The sequence below is a fragment of the Argopecten irradians genome, chromosome 9 (assembly GCF_041381155.1).
Source record: "Argopecten irradians isolate NY chromosome 9, Ai_NY, whole genome shotgun sequence".
Taxonomy (NCBI): domain Eukaryota; kingdom Metazoa; phylum Mollusca; class Bivalvia; order Pectinida; family Pectinidae; genus Argopecten; species Argopecten irradians.
Genome location: NC_091142.1, coordinates 11,983,418 through 12,005,791, shown reverse-complemented (window position 1 = coordinate 12,005,791; position 22,374 = coordinate 11,983,418). Strand labels below are relative to the sequence as shown.

Genomic DNA, 22,374 nt, shown 5'->3' with positions numbered 1-22,374 from the left:
TTAGCTTGATTTCCTGTTTATCCTCTTTTTACATTCACACTTTGTCCCATTGATTAGCTCTATCAGTACACCAGGCCCCAGCAGTGTAATAAAATAAATTTTTAACCTTATACATTAAGTAGGTCATAACATCAGGTCCCTGTGTAATAATTAGCTCATAACATCAGGTCTCTGTGAATTATATATAAAAACATCAGGTCCCTGTGTAACACAGATCATAACCTCAGGTCCCTGTGTAACATAGATCATAACATCAGGTCCCTGTGTAATAATTAGCTCATAACATCAGGTCCCTGTGTAATATATTAGATCATAACATATCAGGTCCCTGTGTAATATAGACCATAACATCAGGTCCCTGTTTAATAATTAGCTCATAACATCAGGTCTCTGTGAAATATATATATAAACATGAGGTCCCTGTGTAACATAGATCATAACATCGGGTCCCTGTATAATAATTAGCTCATAACATCAGGTCTCTGTGAAATATATATATAAACATGAGGTCCCTGTGTAACACAGATCATAACATCAGGTCCCTGTGTAACATAGATCATAACATCAGGTCCCTGAGTAATAATTAGCTCATAACATCAGGTCTCTGTGAAATATAGTATATAAACATCAGGTCCCTGTGTAATATAGATCATAACATCAGGTCCCTGTGTAATACAGATCATAACCTCAGATCCCTGTATAACATAGATCATAACATCAGGTCCCTGTGTAATAATTAGCTCATAACATCAGGTCCCTGTATAATACTGATCATAATATATCAGTGTCACTGAGTTATACAAACCATAACATCAGGTCCCTGTGTAATAATTAGCTCATAACATCAGGTCCCTGTATAATACTGATCATAATATATCAGTGTCACTGAGTTATACAAACCATAACACCAGGTCCCTGTGTAATATAGATCATAACATATCAGGTCCCTGTGTAATATAGATCATAACATATCAGGTCCCTGTGTAATATAGATCATGACATCAGGTCCCTGTGTAATATAGATCATGACATCAGGTCCCTGTGTAATATATATCATAACATCAGGTCCCTGTGTAATATAGATCATAACATCAGGTCCCTGTGTAATATAGATCATAACATCAGGTCCCTGTGTAATATAGATCATAACATCAGGTCCCTGTGTAATATAGATCACAACATCAGGTCCCTGTGTAATATAGATCGTAACATCAGGTCCCTGTGTGATGTAAACCATACTATCTGGTCCCTGTGTTATATAAACCATAACATCAGATCTCTGAGTAATATAGATCATAATATATCAGGTCCCTGTGTAATATTGATTATAACATCAGGTCTCTGTGTCACACAGATCATAACATCAGGTCCCTGTGTAATATAGTTCATAACATCAGGTCCCTGTGTAACATAGATCATTACATCAAATCCTTGTGTAATATAAATCACAACATCAGGTCCCTGTGTAACATAGATAATAACATCATGTCCCTGTGTAATATAAATTACAACATCAGGTTCCTGTGTAATATAGATCGTAACATCAGGTCCCTGTGTGATGTAAACCATACTATCTGGTCCCTGTGTTATATAAACCATAACATCAGATCTCTGAGTAATATAGATCATAATATATCAGGTCTCTGTGTAATATTGATTATAACATCAGGTCTCTGTGTCACACAGATCATAACATCAGGTCCCTGTGTAATAGAGATCATTACATCAGGCCCCTGTGTAATAAAGATCATAACTTATCAGGTCCCTGAGTAATATAGATCATAATATCAGGTCCCTGTGTAATATAGATCATTACATCAGGTCCCTGTGTCACACAGACCATAACATCAGGTCCCTGTGTAATATAGATCATTCATCAGGTCCCTGTGTAATACAGACCAAATCATCAGGTCCCTGTGTAATATAATTCTTAACATCATGTCCCTGAGCAGATCATTTCATCATACTATTGTATATAGTAGATATCACTTAATTAACAAGGATTATTGATAAACAGAGTCAATTAGAAAAAAAATTCCAGTCCTTTTGTTATAAACAAGCTATTTACTTGGATTGCTTTTGACTACTGGTGCGCTTTAAATCACATATTCATTGACAATCTAAGTTGAGTAATACTTTGTACAACCTCAGCTGTTTTGGTTAACATAGAATCCTTACATTAATGTCAGACATTAGAGCAGCAGAGAAAACAGCTTTGCATATTTGATAAAACTTAACATTAAATAATTGTGACATTCCAAACATGTAAAGTAGCTTTAATTTAGAACACTACACTGTTGCATATTAGAATTTATAGCTGGTATAAAGTATGACGATGTTTCCATTAGCCTGACATCATTATGTTAACGATAATGCAAATTTCCAGCTTGTTTACCAGAAACAATAGGAAAGATGGTTTTCACTGAGCTTATTCTCACCCGTTGGATGAGTTAGACTAGTCCAGATCAATGGCAATGTGGGTTCACTTTGGAATAATAGGGGTGACAGGTTTGATCCATCGCCTTGAGCCTGATTGAGCTTATTTCATGCTTTTCATGATCAGTGAGATTGAAGCTGACAGTACCAGAATGATGGTATAAAAGGCAAGACAGCTCTTGTCTGTAGTTATAGACAGATGTCAGCAGGCCAAGAGATTTATAGATCCAAATAGTCCCAAGTTCAACCCACAAAAGACAGATTCAACGATGAATGATCAGATCTTCTCCCTTTCGCACAAAATTCAGGAAGCAATTTTGGTATATAAACCTACCTTGATTTGCAACCCGTATCTGTAAACAATCTTTGTGAAGGAACTTTGTTTTAATACAAGATGTTTAAATGTTTGATGAAGGAAAGGGTGAGTAAATTTCCGATTTCTCCAATACGAATTGAATTATAGAGCCATGGCTAAACCAATTGCTGCCTAAAACATGGAAGAGAGTTGAGAACCTCTTCAGTAATATTCCTCTTTGTTTCGTTAAACATGCAAAAAAAAAAGAGAAACTAAATACTGTGGTTCCACCAATATATAGTTTGAAAGACCAGGTTTCTTACTTTCAAATACATCCACCCAAGACTGTTTATAAGATGATAAAACAAAAAAAATAACATGAAACATTTTTTTCGCCCCTGGTGCATGCACAATCATTACTTCATTTTATATCGGACATAGTACCATGGAATTTTTTCGGGATGAAATTAACTATTTTTCATATTTTTAAACTTGAAGTAAAACTAGAAGCTCAGACTCTCCAATAGTGGTAATGGTGTAAAATAAGTAACTTTTGTAACTGAAGAATTTGATAGTGAAAAAATACCATTTGTCAGCAGTGGAGCATCCCAAGTAATCTTATACTTTATCTAACTAATGGAATTTTGATTTATACAACAGATGATAATCTGCTGTGTTTTAGACAATGTGAGGTGAATGAAAATTGCTTTACATATAAATCATGTTATATTAAACAGTCTGACAGCAATACATAATTCCACATAATTTTGATGACAGCAATACATAATTCCACATAATTTTGATGACAGCAATACATAATTCCACATAATTTTGATGACAGCAATACATAATTCCACATAATTTTGATGACAGCAATACATAATTCCACATAATTTTGATGACAGCAATACATAATTCCACATAATTTTGATGACAAAAAGCAATACATAATTCCACATAATTCTGATGACAGCAATACATAATTCCACATAATTTTGATGACAGCAATACATAATTCCACATAATTTTGATGAGAGCAATACATAATTCCACATAATTTTGATGAGAGCAATACATAATTCCACATAATTTTGATGAGAGCAATACATAATTCCACATAATTTTGATGAGAGCAATACATAATTCCACATAATTTTGATGAGAGCAATACATAATTCCACATAATTTTGATGAGAGCAATACATAATTCCACATAATTTTGATGAGAGCAATACATAATTCCACATAATTTTGATGAGAGCAGCAATACATAATTCCACATAATTTTGATGACAGCAATACATAATTCCACATAATTTTGATGACAGCAATACATAATTCCACATAATTTTGATGACAGCAATACATAATTCCACATAATTTTGATGACAGCAATACATAATTCCACATAATTTTGATGACAACAATACATAATTCCACATAATTTTGATGACAGCAATACATAATTCCACATAATATTGATGACAGCAATACATAATTCCACATAATTTTGATGACAGCAATACATAATTCCACATAATTTTGATGACAGCAATACATAATTCCACATAATTTTGATGACAGCATCATAAAGAGTAGATGTTGGGGCAGTGTATATCTGAATGTGACATATCTAAAGCCATATATAAGTTCAGTTGGTATCTGTACTAGGAAATCATTAGCTTACTGACTGAAGCCTTAAATGAAACCCATCAACTTGACAACGAAACCTTAACGGCCCCCACCACCACCGCCACAATCTTCGGAACTATCTAGGTCACCAGCCAATCAGCTTCCTAAGGAGGAACGTCCCTATAGGCCTCTAGCTATAATACTTCTATTCCTTCTCATCCACGTTGAATCGGTTCTAAATAGTGCCTTATACATCAGTCTTCTTTTAACATTGATTGGGCCAGGTTTGTCCAGGGGGAATATCAAATTATAGAAGTAAAAGTTTGGTCAGGAACTTGTGTTAAATGGAGGAAATTTAGCAGATTCATTGCTTAATTAACATATGGAATAATATGTAGAATATAGCAAGACAGAAATTATTTCTGGAATCATTAATACTCTGTCAACCCCCTCTCTCTATAGGTTATAGTTTGACAACCCATGTGGAGAAGCTGCCAATTACTGCCCATAGTCAGTGGTTTTTCTCCAGGTACTTTCAACTTCCTCCACCTCCTAAACACAGTTGGCATGGCCTTAAATGACCCCTACAGCTGTTAATAGGACATACTCATTATTCAAAATAATCTTCAACATCATATATGCCCCCATTTGAGGTTTTGCTCCACCTCCTATACCTGGCACAGTCTCTGACTCCCATGGCGGTTACTAGGACATACAATCTACAAAATAATCCCAAACATGTACACCCTCGAAGCTCCATAACCTGACAATAGATTGAAAAATTGACCTTATACAATTAGCTGACCCCATGGCTACAGGAGGGGGGGGGCTTGAAATGTCGAAATTGGTGAAGATCTTAATCATCCCTTGGCTGTTGATAGCAGTTATACAAAACAACACTGAACATCTTCTGCTTCCATTTGAAATCAAGACAGGATAAATCTAGATCTGGACACAAGGTGTTACATGCATTGCGTCATTTTATGACAGGGCATAAACCTTACACTGTAATCCTGTTAAACAGAATGCCAGGAACAAATGTTATAGACTGGTTATTAGATTATATTGATATCCTCATATACATCCTGATATTTCCTAAGTGTACTAAAACAGAATCTCACTCAGACAGCTTAAAATCACTTTCTTTTATGTGTCCCCCTTAGGAATGGAGTTTGTGATCAGCACAAATCAAATAATGTAACCCTGAATTCCTAGTAGTGCACTAAAATGGTACTTCTCTGGCACATCAAGATGATATTTACTTTGTGCACAGGAGTGGCTCGGAGTTTCACTAAATATACATGACACTTGGTATATAGAGTCCATTGATGTTTTGGAAAATTCTGTTTTGATATTTTACATGTAAAATAATGTATAAAGTGAATTGGTTATGATTGTGTATATTTATATAACATAATTTGCGTACCATAAACAGAAATAAACAGTAAACAGTTGTTGACTGGGGTTGAGGGAAACAGGTGATCTGTTGACCTAAAGACAAACTGTAGGCCTTTGGCAACATTTTGTGTAAGGGCCCAACGATAATCTGTTACCCAAAAACCCAGTCGATAACTGTTATGTTAAACCCCATTGTGACGTCACTCTGGTCCAATAGCATAGTTTAACAGTCAATTTTAACAGTTCTTTGGACTGCTTGACGGAACAGTCATTTTATGGGCATTTTTTTTCCAATAGAGTTTTACATAAAAACTATTTTACAGAGGTATAACAATAAAACATGTTACCACCAATTTATCTGTGAAATATCTAACTGTAACAGGACAGGACTAAATGAGGTGGTTAGACCGAGAATCGAACCCAGGACCTCTGAACACTAGCCGAATGGTCTACTGCTGAGCTACTTGGTCACCGATGATCATTCCAGTCCAAACATTCTCGTCACTCGGGAATTATTACGCCCTCGCTTCGCTCGGGTGTGATAAATCCCTTATTACTCGAAAACCATGCAATAACCTTTACATATATATGACAAGGTAAATCTATACATACAAGTTAATCCTAGGTATGTATTAATATCAGGTCTTTATCCAGACCAGGGAGGTGTGAATTACAGGTAGTCACTGACCAGTCGTCAAGTACCTATTTGAATTACTGGTAGTCACTGACCAGTCGACAAGTATCTATTTGAAATACAGGCAGTCAATGACCAGTCGACAAGTACCTATTTGAATACAGGTAGTCAATGACCAGTCGTCAGGTACCTATTTGAATTACTGGTAGTCACTGACCAGTCGACAAGTATCTATTTGAAATACAGGCAGTCACTGACCAGTCGACAGGTATCTATTTGAATACATGTAGTCACTGACCAGTCGACAGGTATCTATTTGAAATACAGGTAGTCACTGACCAGTCGACAGGTATCTATTTGAAATACAGGTAGTCACTGACCAGTCGACAAGTATCTATTTGAATTACAGGCAGTCAATGACCAGTCGACAGGTATCTATTTGAAATACAGGTAGTCACTGACCAGGCAACAGGTATCTATTTGAATTACGGGCGGTCAATGACCAGTCCACCGTTATCTATTAACAGGAAGTACAAAGAGAATGTTTATTGTGGTTGAAGGATTCATGTACAGAACTAATAATACTTCCCACATCGTTATCGTTACAAAATCAATTTATTGATATAAAACAGTATATAGATCCATCAGACTGATATTGTTTGTATCCCTCAGAGTAACAGGTGCCATTTTATTGTAGCTACTGAAGCTATAATACCACCATTGTACCAGTAGAACTTAATGTGTTTGGCTCTCAACTTATTTTTCTTTACACCATTTGACAGCATGGTCCTTTCAATGACTGAATATCAGGAGCTGGTATACAAAGTGGTGAAAGGTCATAGTATCTGGAGAAAAAACACCAACCTAAAGATTGGGGTATACAAGTGTCTCAAATGTAGCGGCCAGACCGGGATTCGAACCCGGGACCCTCAGAATACTAGCCGAGTGCTCTACCGACTGAGCTACCTGGTCACCGATGATCGATCCAGTCCAATCCCGCTACACTCCTCCCTCCTTTCTCGAAGTCTTCGCCCTCGAAGACACACGAGACCCTTCCAAACACCACCACCGTGGGTTATTTAGTTGGGCGCCAATTCTGTAACAGGAGAGGAGAAAATGTAGCGGCCAGACCGGGATTCGAACCCGGGACCCTCCGAATACTAGCTGAGTGCTCTACCGACTGAGCTACCTGGTCACCGATGATCGACCCAGTCCAATCCCGCTACAGGGGTATACAAGTGTCTCACTTGGGTTTCAAACTCGCAACCCAAGAGGTAGAAAGAACATCTTAACCACCAGGCCACCGTAGGCCAAAAAAAGTCAATCCGTCAGGCCACTGCAGGCCCTAAAAACGACTATGTACAAAAGACTTAAATATCACATTGATACCAAATATAATCATATTGAAACCATAATATACTAATTGTCATTGATCTATTTAATGCCAGGTCTGATTAATCACATACGCATGGCATGCTTTCATGTTATTATCAGACATTATTTACTGTCCTACCATACACAGTAAAACCTGCTCGAGTAACAACCTCTGTATAAAGACCACCTGGTTAATTAGACCACTTTCCTGGCATCCCAAAAAGCCAATTTCTACTTCCTGTGACATCACTTTCCTGGCATCCTAAAAGGCAAATTTCTTCTTACTTTGAGGGGTCTATATATAGAGTTTACTTGACTATGAAGATCATTTTTCGTTGAGACTTTGGTGATAGGTTTGACTGCATATTGTTTTCTAACTTTTGATCCAGTCAATATTTGTCTGGACCAATATTTGTGTGTGATGTTAAATGTGAAGCCTAAGGTAACGGCTACAATCACAGGGAAGAGTGCAGCGACAGAAATCTGATCGTCAGCAAATACCAATCTATCCTTAAATCAAGATGTCAGTATATAAATGCTGGTGCCTGTAACTAATTGATGGAGTATACGATTTGAATAAGTAATTCTATACGTAGCAAGACCAATTTTGTCATCTGATCGTCAGTGTCATAGTATCTGTAAATGTGTGCCAAATTTAGGCGTTCTTTCTATTCACAAATTGGTCTATACAGATAACAAGCTGGTCATGTGACTAGCCTGCTCTAAAGATGAGTACGGAAGTGTCGCAGCGGACCTGTGGAACAAACGAATAATATGATTATCTATTCTGTGTATTGATCTGCAGAATGTGGACAGAACGATGTGGTTACTTCCATTGATAAGAGTAGCTCTTGCCTAGGGTATCAGCAATTACACCACACGATTTCAGCTTTCAGCAGCCATATATCCCATCTCTTAAACGGTAGATTTTGCTGCTTCCTATACTATCCAACCTTTAATGACCCCCGACTGTAGGACATATAACGAACAACATACAAATAAATTGCTTCCAGGCATAACACACAAGATTTTAAAGCCAGCATACAATGCTCATTAAGATCCTCACAAACATATGTGCATATCAATCTTAAATTCAAGCAAATTTTATTTATAATTTTTTTCTGTTTCAAAGTTGTTTTCTAACATAAATCATTGTCTTTCCAATAATTAAGACAATCAACACAAAATTAACCTTAATCATATCTTGCATCTTCATTAATTTCAACATATTCGCAAATACATGTACATTAATTCAAAATCAAGAATTGATAAGTATGATTATGTTTTTAATTGCATTTATACAATTACATTCACAAAGCATCTATATTTGCGTTTGAGCTTTCCCACAAAAAGAATACACAAAAGTTTGTATCATGTGAAAGTGTTTTACAGTAGGTTATATCACACTTGCGTAGGCAACTGTGAGCATGAAAATATTTGACCACGTTAAAACTGTTAAAATCTACAGTTTGTGCAGATCAGAGAGTTTAACTGAACCTGCAAGCTTACTTAAACAACAATATCCTGCACAGATGCAATAATGTTAACTAAAGGTCATCAAATGTTACGTACGACTTCCAAATCTCGATTAACCAAGAAGCAATCTCTCGTATTACGTGGGTACTTTAAGTTACCTTACATCGGAGTATTATAATTACATAATCACTAACCTCGGCATTTAATCTGCAAACAAATTAATTCCAGTTTACCTTTCAGAGACAAATCTTTATCTGAATCAGTCCATTTTCTTTCTATGACTGAAGTTAAAGGCAAAGTTTACATCAACATAATTGCCTGAAATTGTTGCAATGAAATGGTCTATTGCTTTCTTTTATGAAAAAGATCTTTAATTGCAGAAAACAAGTTTATATCCTACAAGCAATCTTAAAGCTAAGAAGTGCATGCTGAAACACTTTTTGATATATTTTTTTTTTCTTCGTTATTTTCCCTTTTTGTCCAAGTCAACCAGCAAGCATTTCTCTTTTATAATGTTTGATGTCATATATAAAATCTTAAATCCTTTTAAGGAATTTCTAAGACTTGTAGTTACCTCCCCTTGTAGACATGTAACTGCTCCTTTGGAGCCACAAGGAATCTATATGTATAAATATAGCCCTGTTATTCATTTACCGCTAAAATTTTATAATGAACTGGTCAAGTAGTTACCTCCCCTTGTAGACATAGGACTGATCCTTCGGAGCCACAAGGACTCTATTATGTTATAATTATAGTCCCATAATTCATTCACCCCCTGAAATTTCATAATGGACTGGTCATAATTATAGTCCCATAATTCATTCACCCCTGAAATTTCATAATGGACTGGTCAAGTCTTTGATTTAGAAGAGTCTAAATGTGTTTTAAGAGGTGAGTGAGTTAAGACTCAACCTTTACCTCCTCTCAAAGCCTGACATAATACACCTATATTTGCCGGACATTATACTCGTAAATTATATACATTACTGAATTAGACCTGAAAATGGACCCAGGAAGAATTACTGCCGACTCAGCAGTTGTATAGACTAATGGAATAGGACTTATAGATGGGCGTCATTATGGAATCGTTTACAATTCAATCAAATAGGGTTTTGATTTGGTTAGCAATCAATTCCGGATATATTTAAATAACTATAATGCTACCTTTGTCATAGATGGATAATGGTTACTCCACGAGCCTTTATGTTTCTATCCGATAATTGATACATTATCGTAGAATATGTCGAGGGGAAGCCTGTCTTCAACATCAGTATCAACGGTCAATAGGAGTCAAGGAGGAATTCAACAACACTGACAATCAATTGATAGCTCTAGTGTGCGCATATCGGAAAAGTAACTAATGATTATTCTCTCCAACAAATACCGTTTACGTAATAGGCAAAAGTTATAAAGATACATAAAATTCATAATCTATAAAGAATACATTTTTTTTTTTTTTTGCAAAACCTACATGTCAGTCAAACTACATTCTTGACATTAAAAAGGAAAACATGTATTTCACCATGAAACCATTGTAACATGAAAGAGGCAGCTAATGTTTGGATTGGTTTGAATATTTCAATTTATACAGTACTTAGCATTTATAGCCATAGTAATTTAGGATGAGCCATCTTGAGATGGTTGAGGAAAACCAGAGTACCCAGAAAAAACCCACTGACCAGCAGTGACAGTACCTGGCAACTACCCCACAAGGAATTCGAGCTTGCGACCCAGAGGTGGAGGACTTGTGGTAAAGTGTCGTCCTTAAATGACCCTGGCTGTTCATAAGCTGTTAAACCAATCAAATCAATTCATCAAATTTCCTTCTAACCAATCAAATCAATTCATCAAACTCCTTCTAACCAATCAAATCAATTCATCAAACTCTTTCTACAACTTTAATCCATGCAAGCTAGACCAACCAACCACCTCATTTTTTTTTTATAATTTTTTAATAATAACTAAAACCAATTAAAAACTGCTAATCTTTACAGAGCAAATCTAATATTTTTTCTCTTTTTTGCTTTTGTTAATTAAGTTTGGCTTCCAACATGCAAAGAGGAGCTTTAGGTGACTAAATTTTAAAGAGGAAACTCACATTTCTGTAAAGCATTAAACAATTTCTGTTATATGTTATTTCTCTAGGAAAACTTTGTTGTACATAATATATATGCTCGTTTCATCTTACTGAATATAGCCTCTCAATCTCATTTTTGAAACTGAATGTTTATTGATATATTCGTTTAATAACTGTGTTTTCCACATAAGCTATATATGTAGAAATAGCCATTTTTGGAATAATAACTAAGCAAACTTTGATACTGATTGTTTATTTCCTGAATTGTTAATAAATTCCTCATTTCTACACTAGCTATGTTACAACTATCAGCCTATAATTCATTTCTCATAATATATACTTAGATGCAATATACTTACGATTGTTAAAATTATAACAATATCATTGTTTAGCTTCATTGAACCTGAGAATGAGACAGAAAATTCTGACCTAAAAGTGATTAAGCCGCTCCATAGAAACTCTACACTAACCATGAGGTGATGAGTGATATCAGAGGAAATTACCCAACCACTGATGGTGAATTAGTGATATCAGAGATAATTATCCAAACCCACTGAGGTGAGAGTGATCATCAGAGAAATACCAACAACCCTGAGGTGAGTGTGTGATATCAGAGAAATACCGCAACCCTGAGGTGAGAGTGATATCAGAGAAATATCCATACCACCTGACTTGTGAGAGGATGATATCACCGCAGAAATACCCAACCCCCTGAGAGAGTGATATATCAGACAAAATACCCAACCCTGAGGTGCTGAGTGATATCAGAAAAATACCCAACCCTGAGGTGAGAGTGATTATTCAGAGAAATACCCAACCCTGAGGTGTGATTGATATCAGAGAAATACCACAATCTGAGGTGAGAGTGATATCAGAGAAATATCCAACCCGATGAGGTGAGAGTTGATATCAGAGAAATACCAAATCCTGAGGTGAGAGTGATATCAGAGAAATATTCCAACCCTGAGGTGAGACGTAGATATCAGAGAAATACCCAACCCTGAGTGTGATGAGTGATATCAGAGAAATACCTAACCCAGAGGTTGAGAGTGATATCAGAGAAATACCCAACCATGAGGTGAGAGTGATATACAGAGAAATACCTAACCCTGAGGTGAGAGTGATATCAGAAAAATATACCACCAACCTGAGGTGACGAGTGATATCAGAGATAGATATCCAACCCTGAGGTGAGAGTGATATCAGAGAAATACCCAATCCCTGAGGTGAGAGTGATATCAGAGAAATATCCAACCCTGAGGTGAGAAGTGATATCAGAGAGAAATACCCAATCCTGAGGTGAGAGTGTGAGAGTGGATTATTCGAGACCCAAGCATTAAATAAAAGGAGTTTCTTAAAGGTGATCGATACCTTCATCAATCATTGCTTACCGCAATTGTCTGAAATTCCAATCTAATATTTGTGTGAAAGAAGAAACATTTGTTGTGTGATTAAATGGGCTTCCAACATGCTATATTTCAGGGAATCATATTCCTCAGAGGAGCTTTAAGGTGTGCACAATCAATATAAATTTAAAAGAGGAGGAAACTCACATATTTCTGTAAAAAGATTGTCTAAATATACCACATATAGCTATGAGAGAAACAAAATATAGCCAACCATTGAATATGTTATTTCTATAAAATATAGCCAACCATTGAAATATGTTATTTCTATAAGTAAAACTTTTGTGGTAATTAATATATATGCATAGTTCTTTATGACTTAGAACATTCCATCTCTTTTTTGATAACTGGAATGAGTCAATAAAATTCCTTCATTCTCTTTTTTAATTCTGAATAGTTAATAAATTCCATGTCCAACACAAGCTATGTCCGAAAAATCAAGCCAAATTCATTTCATTATAAAACTAAGCAACCTGGATTAAGAATAACAACATCATTGTTTTTGCATCATAGAACACGGAGAATGAGACAGAAATTTCTGTCCTAAAGTGATAAAGCCTCATAGAAAATACCTAACCCTGAGGTGAGAGTGATATCAGAGAAATACCCAACCCAAGGTGAGAGTGATATCAGAGAAATACCCAACCCTGAGGTGAGAGTGATATCAGAGAAATACCTAACCCTGAGGTGAGAGTGATATCAGAGAATACCCAACCCTGCGAGGTGAGAGTGATATCAGAGAAATACCTAACCCTGAGGTGAGAGTGATATCAGAGAAATACCCAACCTGAGGTGAGAGTGATATCAGAGAAATACCCAACCCTGAGGTGAGAGTGATATCAGAGAAATACCCAACCCTGAGGTGAGAGTGATATCAGAGAAATACCCAACCCTGAAAGGTGAGAGTGATATCAGAGAAAATATCCAACCCTGAATTGAGAGTGATATCAGAGAAATACCCAACCTAGGTGAGAGTGATATCAGAGAAATACCCAACCCTGAGGTGAGAGTGATATCAGAAAAATACCCAACCCTGAGGTGAGAGTGATATCAGAGAAATACCCAACCCTGAGGTGAGAGTGATATCAGAGAAATACCCAACCCTGAGGTGAGAGTGATATCAGAGAAAATATCCAAACCCTGAGGTGAGAGTGATATCAGGAGAAAATTACCGACAAACCCTGAGGTGAGAGTGATATCAGAGAAATATCCAACCCTGAGGTGAGAGTGATATCAGAGAAATACCCAATCCTGAGGTGTGAGAGTGAATATCAGAGAAAATATCCAACCCTGAGGTGAGAGTGATATCAGAGAAATACCAACCCTGAGGTGAGAGTGATATCAGAGAAATACCCAACCCTGAGGTGAGAGTGATATCAGAGAAATACCTAACCCTGAGGTGAGGAGTGATATCAGGAAAAAGAAATACCCAACCCTGAGGTGAGAGTGATATCAGAGATAATACCCAACCCTGAGGTGAGAGTGATATCAGAGAAATACCCAATCCTGAGGTGAGAGTGGATATCAGAGAAATACCCAATCCCTGAGGTGAGAGTGATATCAGAGAGAAATACCCAACCCTGAGGTGAGAGTGATATCAGAGAAATATTATCCAATCATGAGAACCCTGAGGTGAGAGTTGATATCAGAAGAAATACCCAACCCTGAGGTGAGAGTGATATCAGAGAAATACCTAACCCTGAGGTGAGAGTGATATCAGAGAAATACCCAACCCTGAGGTGATGAGAGTGATATCAGAGAAATACCCAACCCTGAGGTGAGAGTGTGATATCAGAGAAATACCCAACCCAATCCTGAGGTGTGAGAGTGATATCAGAGAAATACCAATCCTGAGGTGAGAGTGATATCAGAGAAATACCCAACCCTGAGGTGAGAGTGATATCAGAGAAATACCCAACCCTGAGGTGAGTGTGATATCAGAGAAATACCAACCCTGAGGTGAGAGTGATATCAGAGAATATACAACCCTGAATTGAGGTCGATATCAGAGAAAAATCCAATCCCTGAGTGTGAGAGAGTGATATCAGAAAAAACCCAACCGAGTGAGAGTGAGAAATCAGACCAATACCTGAGGTGAGAGTGATATCAGAGAAATATCCAACCCTGAGGTGAGAGTGATATCAGAGAAATACCAAGAGTGATATCAGAGAAATATCCAACCCTGAGGTGAGAGTGATATCAGAGAAATACCCCAACCCTGAGGTGAGAGTGATATCAGAGAAATATCCAACCCTGAGGTGAGAGTGATATCAGAGAAATATCCAACCCTGAGGTGAGAGTGATATCAGAGAAATACCCAACCCTGAGGTGAGAGTGATATCAGAGAAATACCCAACCCTGAGGTGAGAGTGATATCAGAGAAATACCCAACCCTGAGGTGAGAGTGATATCAGAGAAATACCCAACCCTGAGGTGAGAGTGATATCAGAGAAATTACCCAACCCTGAGGTGAGAGTGATATCAGAGAAATATCCAACCCTGAGGTGAGAGTGATATCAGAGAAATACCCAATCCTGAGGTGAGAGTGATATCAGAGAAATATCCAACCCTGAGGTGAGAGTGATATCAGAGAAATATCCAACCCTGAGGTGAGAGTGATATCAGAGAAATACCCAACCCTGAGGTGAGAGTGATATCAGAGAAATACCCAACCCTGAGGTGAGAGTGATATCAGAGAAATATCCAACCCTGAGGTGAGAGTGATATCAGAGAAATACCCAACCCTGAGGTGAGAGTGATATCAGAGAAATACCCAACCCTGAGGTGAGAGTGATATCAGAGAAATACCCAACCCTGAGGTGAGAGTGATATCAGAGAAATACCCAACCTGAGGTGAGAGTGATATCAGAGAAATACCCAACCCTGAGGTGAGAGTGATATCAGAGAAATACCCAACCCTGAGGTGAGAGTGATATCAGAGAAATACCCAACCCTGAGGTGAGAGTGATATCAGAGAAATACCCAACCCTGAGGTGAGAGTGATATCAGAGAAATACCCAACCCTGAGGTGAGAGTGATATCAGAGAAATATCCAACCCTGAGGTGAGAGTGATATCAGAGAAATACCCAACCCTGAGGTGAGAGTGATATCAGAGAAATACCCAACCCTGAGGTGAGAGTGATATCAGAGAAATACCCAACCCTGAGGTGAGAGTGATATCAGAGAAATACCCAACCCTGAGGTGAGAGTGATATCAGAGAAATACCCAACCCTGAGGTGAGAGTGATATCAGAGAAATACCCAACCCTGAGGTGAGAGTGATATCAGAGAAATATCCAACCCTGAGGTGAGAGTGATATCAGAGAAATACCCAACCCTGAGGTGAGAGTGATATCAGAGAAATACCCAACCCTGAGGTGAGAGTGATATCAGAGAAATACCCAAAACCCTGAGGTGAGAGTGATATCAGAGAAATACCCAACCCTGAGGTGAGAGTGATATCAGAGAAATACCCAACCCTGAGGTGAGAGTGATATCAGAGAAATATCCAACCCTGAGGTGAGAGTGATATCAGAGAAATACCCAACCCTGAGGTGAGAGTGATATCAGAGAAATATCCAACCCTGAGGTGAGAGTGATATCAGAGAAATACCCAACCCTGAGGTGAGAGTGATATCAGAGAAATACCCAACCCTGAGGTGAGAGTGATATCAGAGAAATATCCAACCCTGAGGTGAGAGTGATATCAGAGAAATACCCAACCCTGAGGTGAGAGAGATATCAGAGAAATACCCAACCCTGAGGTGAGAGTGATATCAGAGAAATATCCAACCCTGAGGTGAGAGTGATATCAGAGAAATATCCAACCCTGAGGTGAGAGTGATATCAGAGAAATACCTAACCCTGAGGTGAGAGTGATATCAGAGAAATACCCAACCCTGAGGTGAGAGTGATATCAGAGATATACCCAACCCTGAGGTGAGAGTGATATCAGAGAAATACCCAACCCTGAGGTGAGAGTGATATCAGAGAAATACCCAATCCTGAGGTGAGAGTAATATCAGAGAAATACCCAACCCTGAGGTGAGAGTGATATCAGAGAAATACCCAACCCTGCGAGGTGAGAGTGATATCAGAGAAATATCCAACCCTGAGGTGAGAGTGATATCAGAGAAATACCCAACCCTGAGGTGAGAGTGATATCAGAGAAATACCCAACCCTGAGGTGAGAGTGATATCAGAGAAATACCCAACCCTGAGGTGAGAGTGATATCAGAGAAATACCCAACCCTGAGGTGAGTAGTGAGATCAGAGAAATACCCAACCCTGAGGTGAGAGTGATATCAGAGAAATACCCAACCCTGAGGTGAGAGTGATATCAGAGAAATACCCAACCCTGAGGTGAGAGTGATATCAGAGAAATACCCAACCCTGAGGTGAGAGTGATATCAGAGAAATACCCAACCCTGAGGTGAGAGTGATATCAGAGAAATCTTGTCCTGGGGTGATATTGACTCAGAAAGGTACCCAACCCTCAAATATTACCAATCAGATTCCCAGCTTTGTTACGATAGTATAATGTTAAGACTATGAGAGGGCAAAGTCCCTTAATCTGTGTAACCTTCAGTCATATAGACAGTAAAATAGTAATTAACTAATTTGTTAATGTCGCTACAGCCCATGGTAATTTACTTTACTGTCTGATAAATAGAATTTCTACCGTAACCTGATCAGAATTTCATTAGCATTTCATCTGTGATTTAATCAAATTTTTTAGACCTGTCAAAGAATATACCAACTTAAGTAATGCACCCTTTTACCTCAGTTTTGATCTGAATTCACCTCAAAGATCGTTGATCTAGGATATACATAATGTAATTGATTTGAGTACTGTGGTGACGCAGTTTATAGTACAGATGATTATCTATAATCAATATCTATTGAGATACTCGTGACAATTAGTAAATCACGTATGATATTCTGGTAACAGCCCCAACAGGAGGAGGCCAACAAAAAACCCACGCCCCAATTTTACCCTTCCCATCCTGTTTTGTAACAAAGGGGCATAACTCTAAATAAAGGTGAAGGTATCGTTTTCTGATGAAGATTACGCACATCTTTCAGTATAATGATTATAACCACCAAGTTTCGTTGATGGAGGCTTGTAAGGGTGTGTGGTCAAGGATGTCTAAACCTCATGAAAGCCTTAGGTTGAGCAGCCACAATCTTCTACTAGACTTCAGACTAATACAATCTGACATGGGCCTGTCAGGTGAACAGGGATATCTCAACCTGAGTGTTTTGCCTAGGGTTGATGATTAAAATCTTTTTCAAGGGTTGAGATATCACTGTCCACCTGACAGGCCCAAGTTTGATTCTTTTTCTCCCATACTTTAACGAGAAATGGTAAAAATTCACTTGATATGAATGCGTACGTCACTGTGCATAAAAATGGTCGCCGGTATTGATGACGTCACTGTTTAGCGTGTGTGAGCTGACTAATCCCTACTAGAGTTATCTTTTCCCTAGCAACCGCGGGATAACCCTGTGAAGTATGGGAGAAATACCTGTCCACTTGAGAAACCCATGTTGCAATCTATTTATCTATAAAGTAGGTCATTAATATCAACTACTGCCAGGTGTGAAAACTATACCATTCATATTTAATGTCCTTTAACCACCAGATCAGTACTCCGGGGAATTTCTCAATTAATTAATCCTTAGGCCATGAAGGAGTGGTCCCTCACTCCTATTGGATTCTATTTAGATAATGGAAATCTAATACAACCAATCACAATACCTGTGGTATAAAGTCACCTACATAGACAGCTGTATTATACTACAAATTAATTCCGCTTTTATCTAAAATTTCCATCTGAGAAATTAAAAGATTCCCTTTTTGAAGGAAGTGAATGATTGTTTTTGTTTGCTTATTTTACAAAATATTCCCCTTAAGTATCTGATGTATTTTTCATCAACTTTCAAACATTCAGCAGTAAAAATCACTGCATATTGTTTTATGGCAAAAGATTTTAAACAATCAAGCTCAATAATTTACTTTGATTTAATGTAACGATTTGAAATCACTACAAAACTTTTTAACATATCTAAATGTTGACAAAATTTCCCCTGAAAAAAAACCCAAAACAAATTCAAACAAAACCTAGATTAATATCCTAAAGTTTATTCATGTTTTAAATCAATGGTGTGACATGCATCGATATTTATAGTCAGTGTTAAATATGGTCTCTGTCACTCAGCTGTTAGAACATGTTTCTAGGCTCAGCAGTGGATTTTCACGTCAAAGACCCAGGTTCAATTCCTGATCGAGACACAACAGCAATGAGTATTTTTGCCTGTTCTACTCCTAGTTTGAACTCTATGTGACATGACCTTCAGACATCGTTGACCAAGCCCCCACACCGATCCTTGTGTTTATTTTTGTCTGTGTTTACTAACTAGTAAACGTCAGATGTTTCAGGAAGAACTGATGCCGTTGATGTCAAACAACATCTATTGATTTTATTTTATAACCATATTTTTTTCTTTTGTTGATACAGTCCCATCTGACTACTGCCATGAGCATAAAAGACAACGGTGTCATACAGGTGTCAAATTTAATTAAATGACTACAATTAATAATGGTAACTACTTTTCACATGTGAATTATCGTCACAGGTGATTAGAATTCGTAACAATGAATTGTTGTGGAAAAGATTCAACCACAGTAGACAGTGTTACCTGTAAAATGAAGCCAAACTTGATATACCATATTCGTCGTAATTAGCGCCGAGTGTGCTTAAATAATTGTATTAATGAACCAAAATGTAAGTTGTGGGTAAAAAAAATCAGCCATGTTTTAAATCTTTCTGTACTCATGGAACATTTATCTGTTACAGGAAGCATATGCCTTTTATCCTTGAAGACATATTATTATTTCGTGATTCACATGTAAAAGATTCGCAAGTGCATGTAATATGGAATACCATGCTGATGTTAGAGGCATCACTTGTTGTAAGACATTTTTAAATCCATGGAATTGGGGCGTTTTTACAACTTCAACTTTTCTCCAGAAAAGGGGAGGGACCCTAATTATGGTGAATTGGTAATTGCTGTTTTGTCTAATACATAAAGCTTAAAATGTAATTTGCCACAAATTCAAATCCAAAAACTTTGTTTCCTACGGAAATTGAAAACTAATCGACGTAAATAATTTCAAAGTACAAATAGGAGACTTACTTGTTGTGAAAACTTGGTCTCCTTTGGAAATTGAAAACTAATCAACATAAATGAAAGTACGTATAGGAGACTTACTTGTTGGGATCATTGCTGGACTCCACATCTGAGAGGAGTTTGAGGATGACAGCCGCCGGCTCAAAGTTCTTGGAGACTTTCTGTAGGAGGGCGGTGGTGGTGCTGTGTTTAAACAAACCCAGAGCCCGTTTCTTCAGTCCATGGAGCAGACAAGCCTCCACCGCACCTACACAGGGAATCATATACAATATGTTTGTTTATATCAGTAAAAACTACAGTAAATGTAATCCAGGATTAATTTTGTAGTCAGCCACAAGCAACTAGAACTACCATCCATGAGGCCAAATTATACCCCCCCCCCCCCAACCGTTTTGTAACAAAGGGGCATAACTCTAAAAAAGGTAGAGTTTTTTATTGTTCCGATAAAGAGTGTGCACATGTGTACTGTATATAAATTATTGCCACCAAGTTTCATTGAAACCCCTACAGTAGTTTAGGAGCAGTAGTTTATATTTAGTTGTTTTGTGACAAAGGGATATATTTCGTATAATGACAAGGATTTTCTATTTATAGTGTAAATACATGTACTTGGTAGTAACAGTGACCTAAATATTGACCTGATATATTATTCTTTAGGTAAAACCTGTCTTAACAGACACCTCTTTAAAAAGACTACCTGCTAATAAGACCTTGTTCTTCTGGTCTCAAATAGCTAATTTCAACACAATTGACGAATCGCCAAATGTCAATCAAACCGCACATGACTTAGCATTTGGTACGGTGTATGCTAAAATGTTTGCTCCGACACTGAATAGAAACACGTGCATTTGTGAGCACGAGGCGTGGTTATATTACACTTGGCGATCGATCAATTTGACCTTTTTTTTTTTGACAATTTTCTCTTTGTCCCTGAGGTGACCTTTACAAGCAAGTTAAACTAAATTAAGATACGTAATCAACAACTCAATATGATCAGGATCACATGACAAATCGAGCCACCAGAGAAATGACGAACCTTAAACTTGTAAACATGAAGTTGAGAGGTTTCTTTGGCAGAACATCAGACACCATAATCACCTCGTCAACACAGTCACTAAGTCAAAACACAAAAGTCATACAAGAAGCTATTGATTTTTCTGTTTTTTATTTTTTGACATGTTCCATTAAGTCAGTCATGCAGGGTCATTTACGAACTTGTCAGGTTTAGGAGGTGGAGAAAAGCTGGAATACTCCAAGATAAACCAACAACCTGAATTTTTTTTTTTAAATATTTGTTAAGTTTTACGTCCTATGGATAACCAGGGTCATGTAAGGTCATGCCAAGTTTGTGGAGGAAAACCTGAGAACCCGGAGAAAAACACCGGCCTGTGGTCAATACCAGGCAACTGCCCAAATAGGATTCAAACTCACGACCCAGAGGTAAAGGACTTTTGGTAATTTATAATGGAATATCTTAACCACTCGGCCACTGCGGCCCTAATTTGAAATGAGGTGGAGGACTTGTGGTTATATGTTACGGGATATCTTAACTACTCGGCCACCAGGGCCCCAACTTGAAATAAGGTAGAAGGCAAGTGGAAATATGTCGAAACACATCAACCAATGAGCCACTATAGGCCCTACAAGAAGCTAATGGTTACAAGATCTAGAACTTACCACTTATAGTGATGTGATTACTGACCCTATGAGAAGTTTAAGTACATAGTAAGGAGAACTTATCACTAAGTGATTTGATTACTGACCCTACGAGAAGTTTAAGTACATGGTAAGGAGAACTTACCACTAAATGATGTGATTACTGACCCTACGAGAAGTTTAAGTACATGGTAAGGAGAACTTATCACTAAGTGATGTGATTACTGACCCTACGAGAAGTTTAAGTACATGTTAAGGAGAACTTATCACTAAGTGATGTGATTACTGACCCTACGAGAAGTTTAAGTACATGGTAAGGAGAACTTACCACTAAGTGATGTGAGTACTGACCCTACGAGAAGTTTAAGTACATGGTAAGGAGAACTTACCACTAAGTGATGTGATTACTGACCCTACGAGAAGTTTGAGTACAAGGTAAGGAGAACTTACCACTAAGTGATTTGAATACTGACCCTACGAGAAGTTTAAGTACATGGTAAGGAGAACTTACCACTAAGTGATGCGAATACTGACCCTACGAGAAGTTTAAGTACAAGGTAAGGAGAACTTACCACAAAGTGATGCGAATACTGACCCTATGAGAAGTTTAAGTACATGGTAAGGAGAACTTACCACTAAGTGATGTGAGTACTGACCCTACGAGAAGTTTAAGTACATGGTAAGGAGAACTTACCACTAAATGATGTGATTACTGACCCTACGAGAAGTTTAAGTACAAGGTAAGGAGAACTTACCACTAAGTGATGTGAATACTGACCCTACGAGAAGTTTAAG

The 22,374-nt window shown here is 37.6% G+C and overlaps 1 protein-coding gene across 11 annotated transcripts in view; it reads right to left on the bottom strand.

The window, feature by feature from the left end:
* The window catches only part of LOC138331476 (small G protein signaling modulator 1-like), a 72,196-nt gene that overhangs the window by 29,802 nt on the left and 20,020 nt on the right, over positions 1-22,374 (bottom strand). For all 11 annotated transcript variants that reach the window (XM_069279127.1, XM_069279133.1, XM_069279129.1 and 8 more), the window contains exon 4: positions 20,005-20,170. In XM_069279127.1, the coding sequence (XP_069135228.1) occupies positions 20,005-20,170 (166 nt within the window). The remainder of the gene's footprint in view (positions 1-20,004; positions 20,171-22,374) is intronic.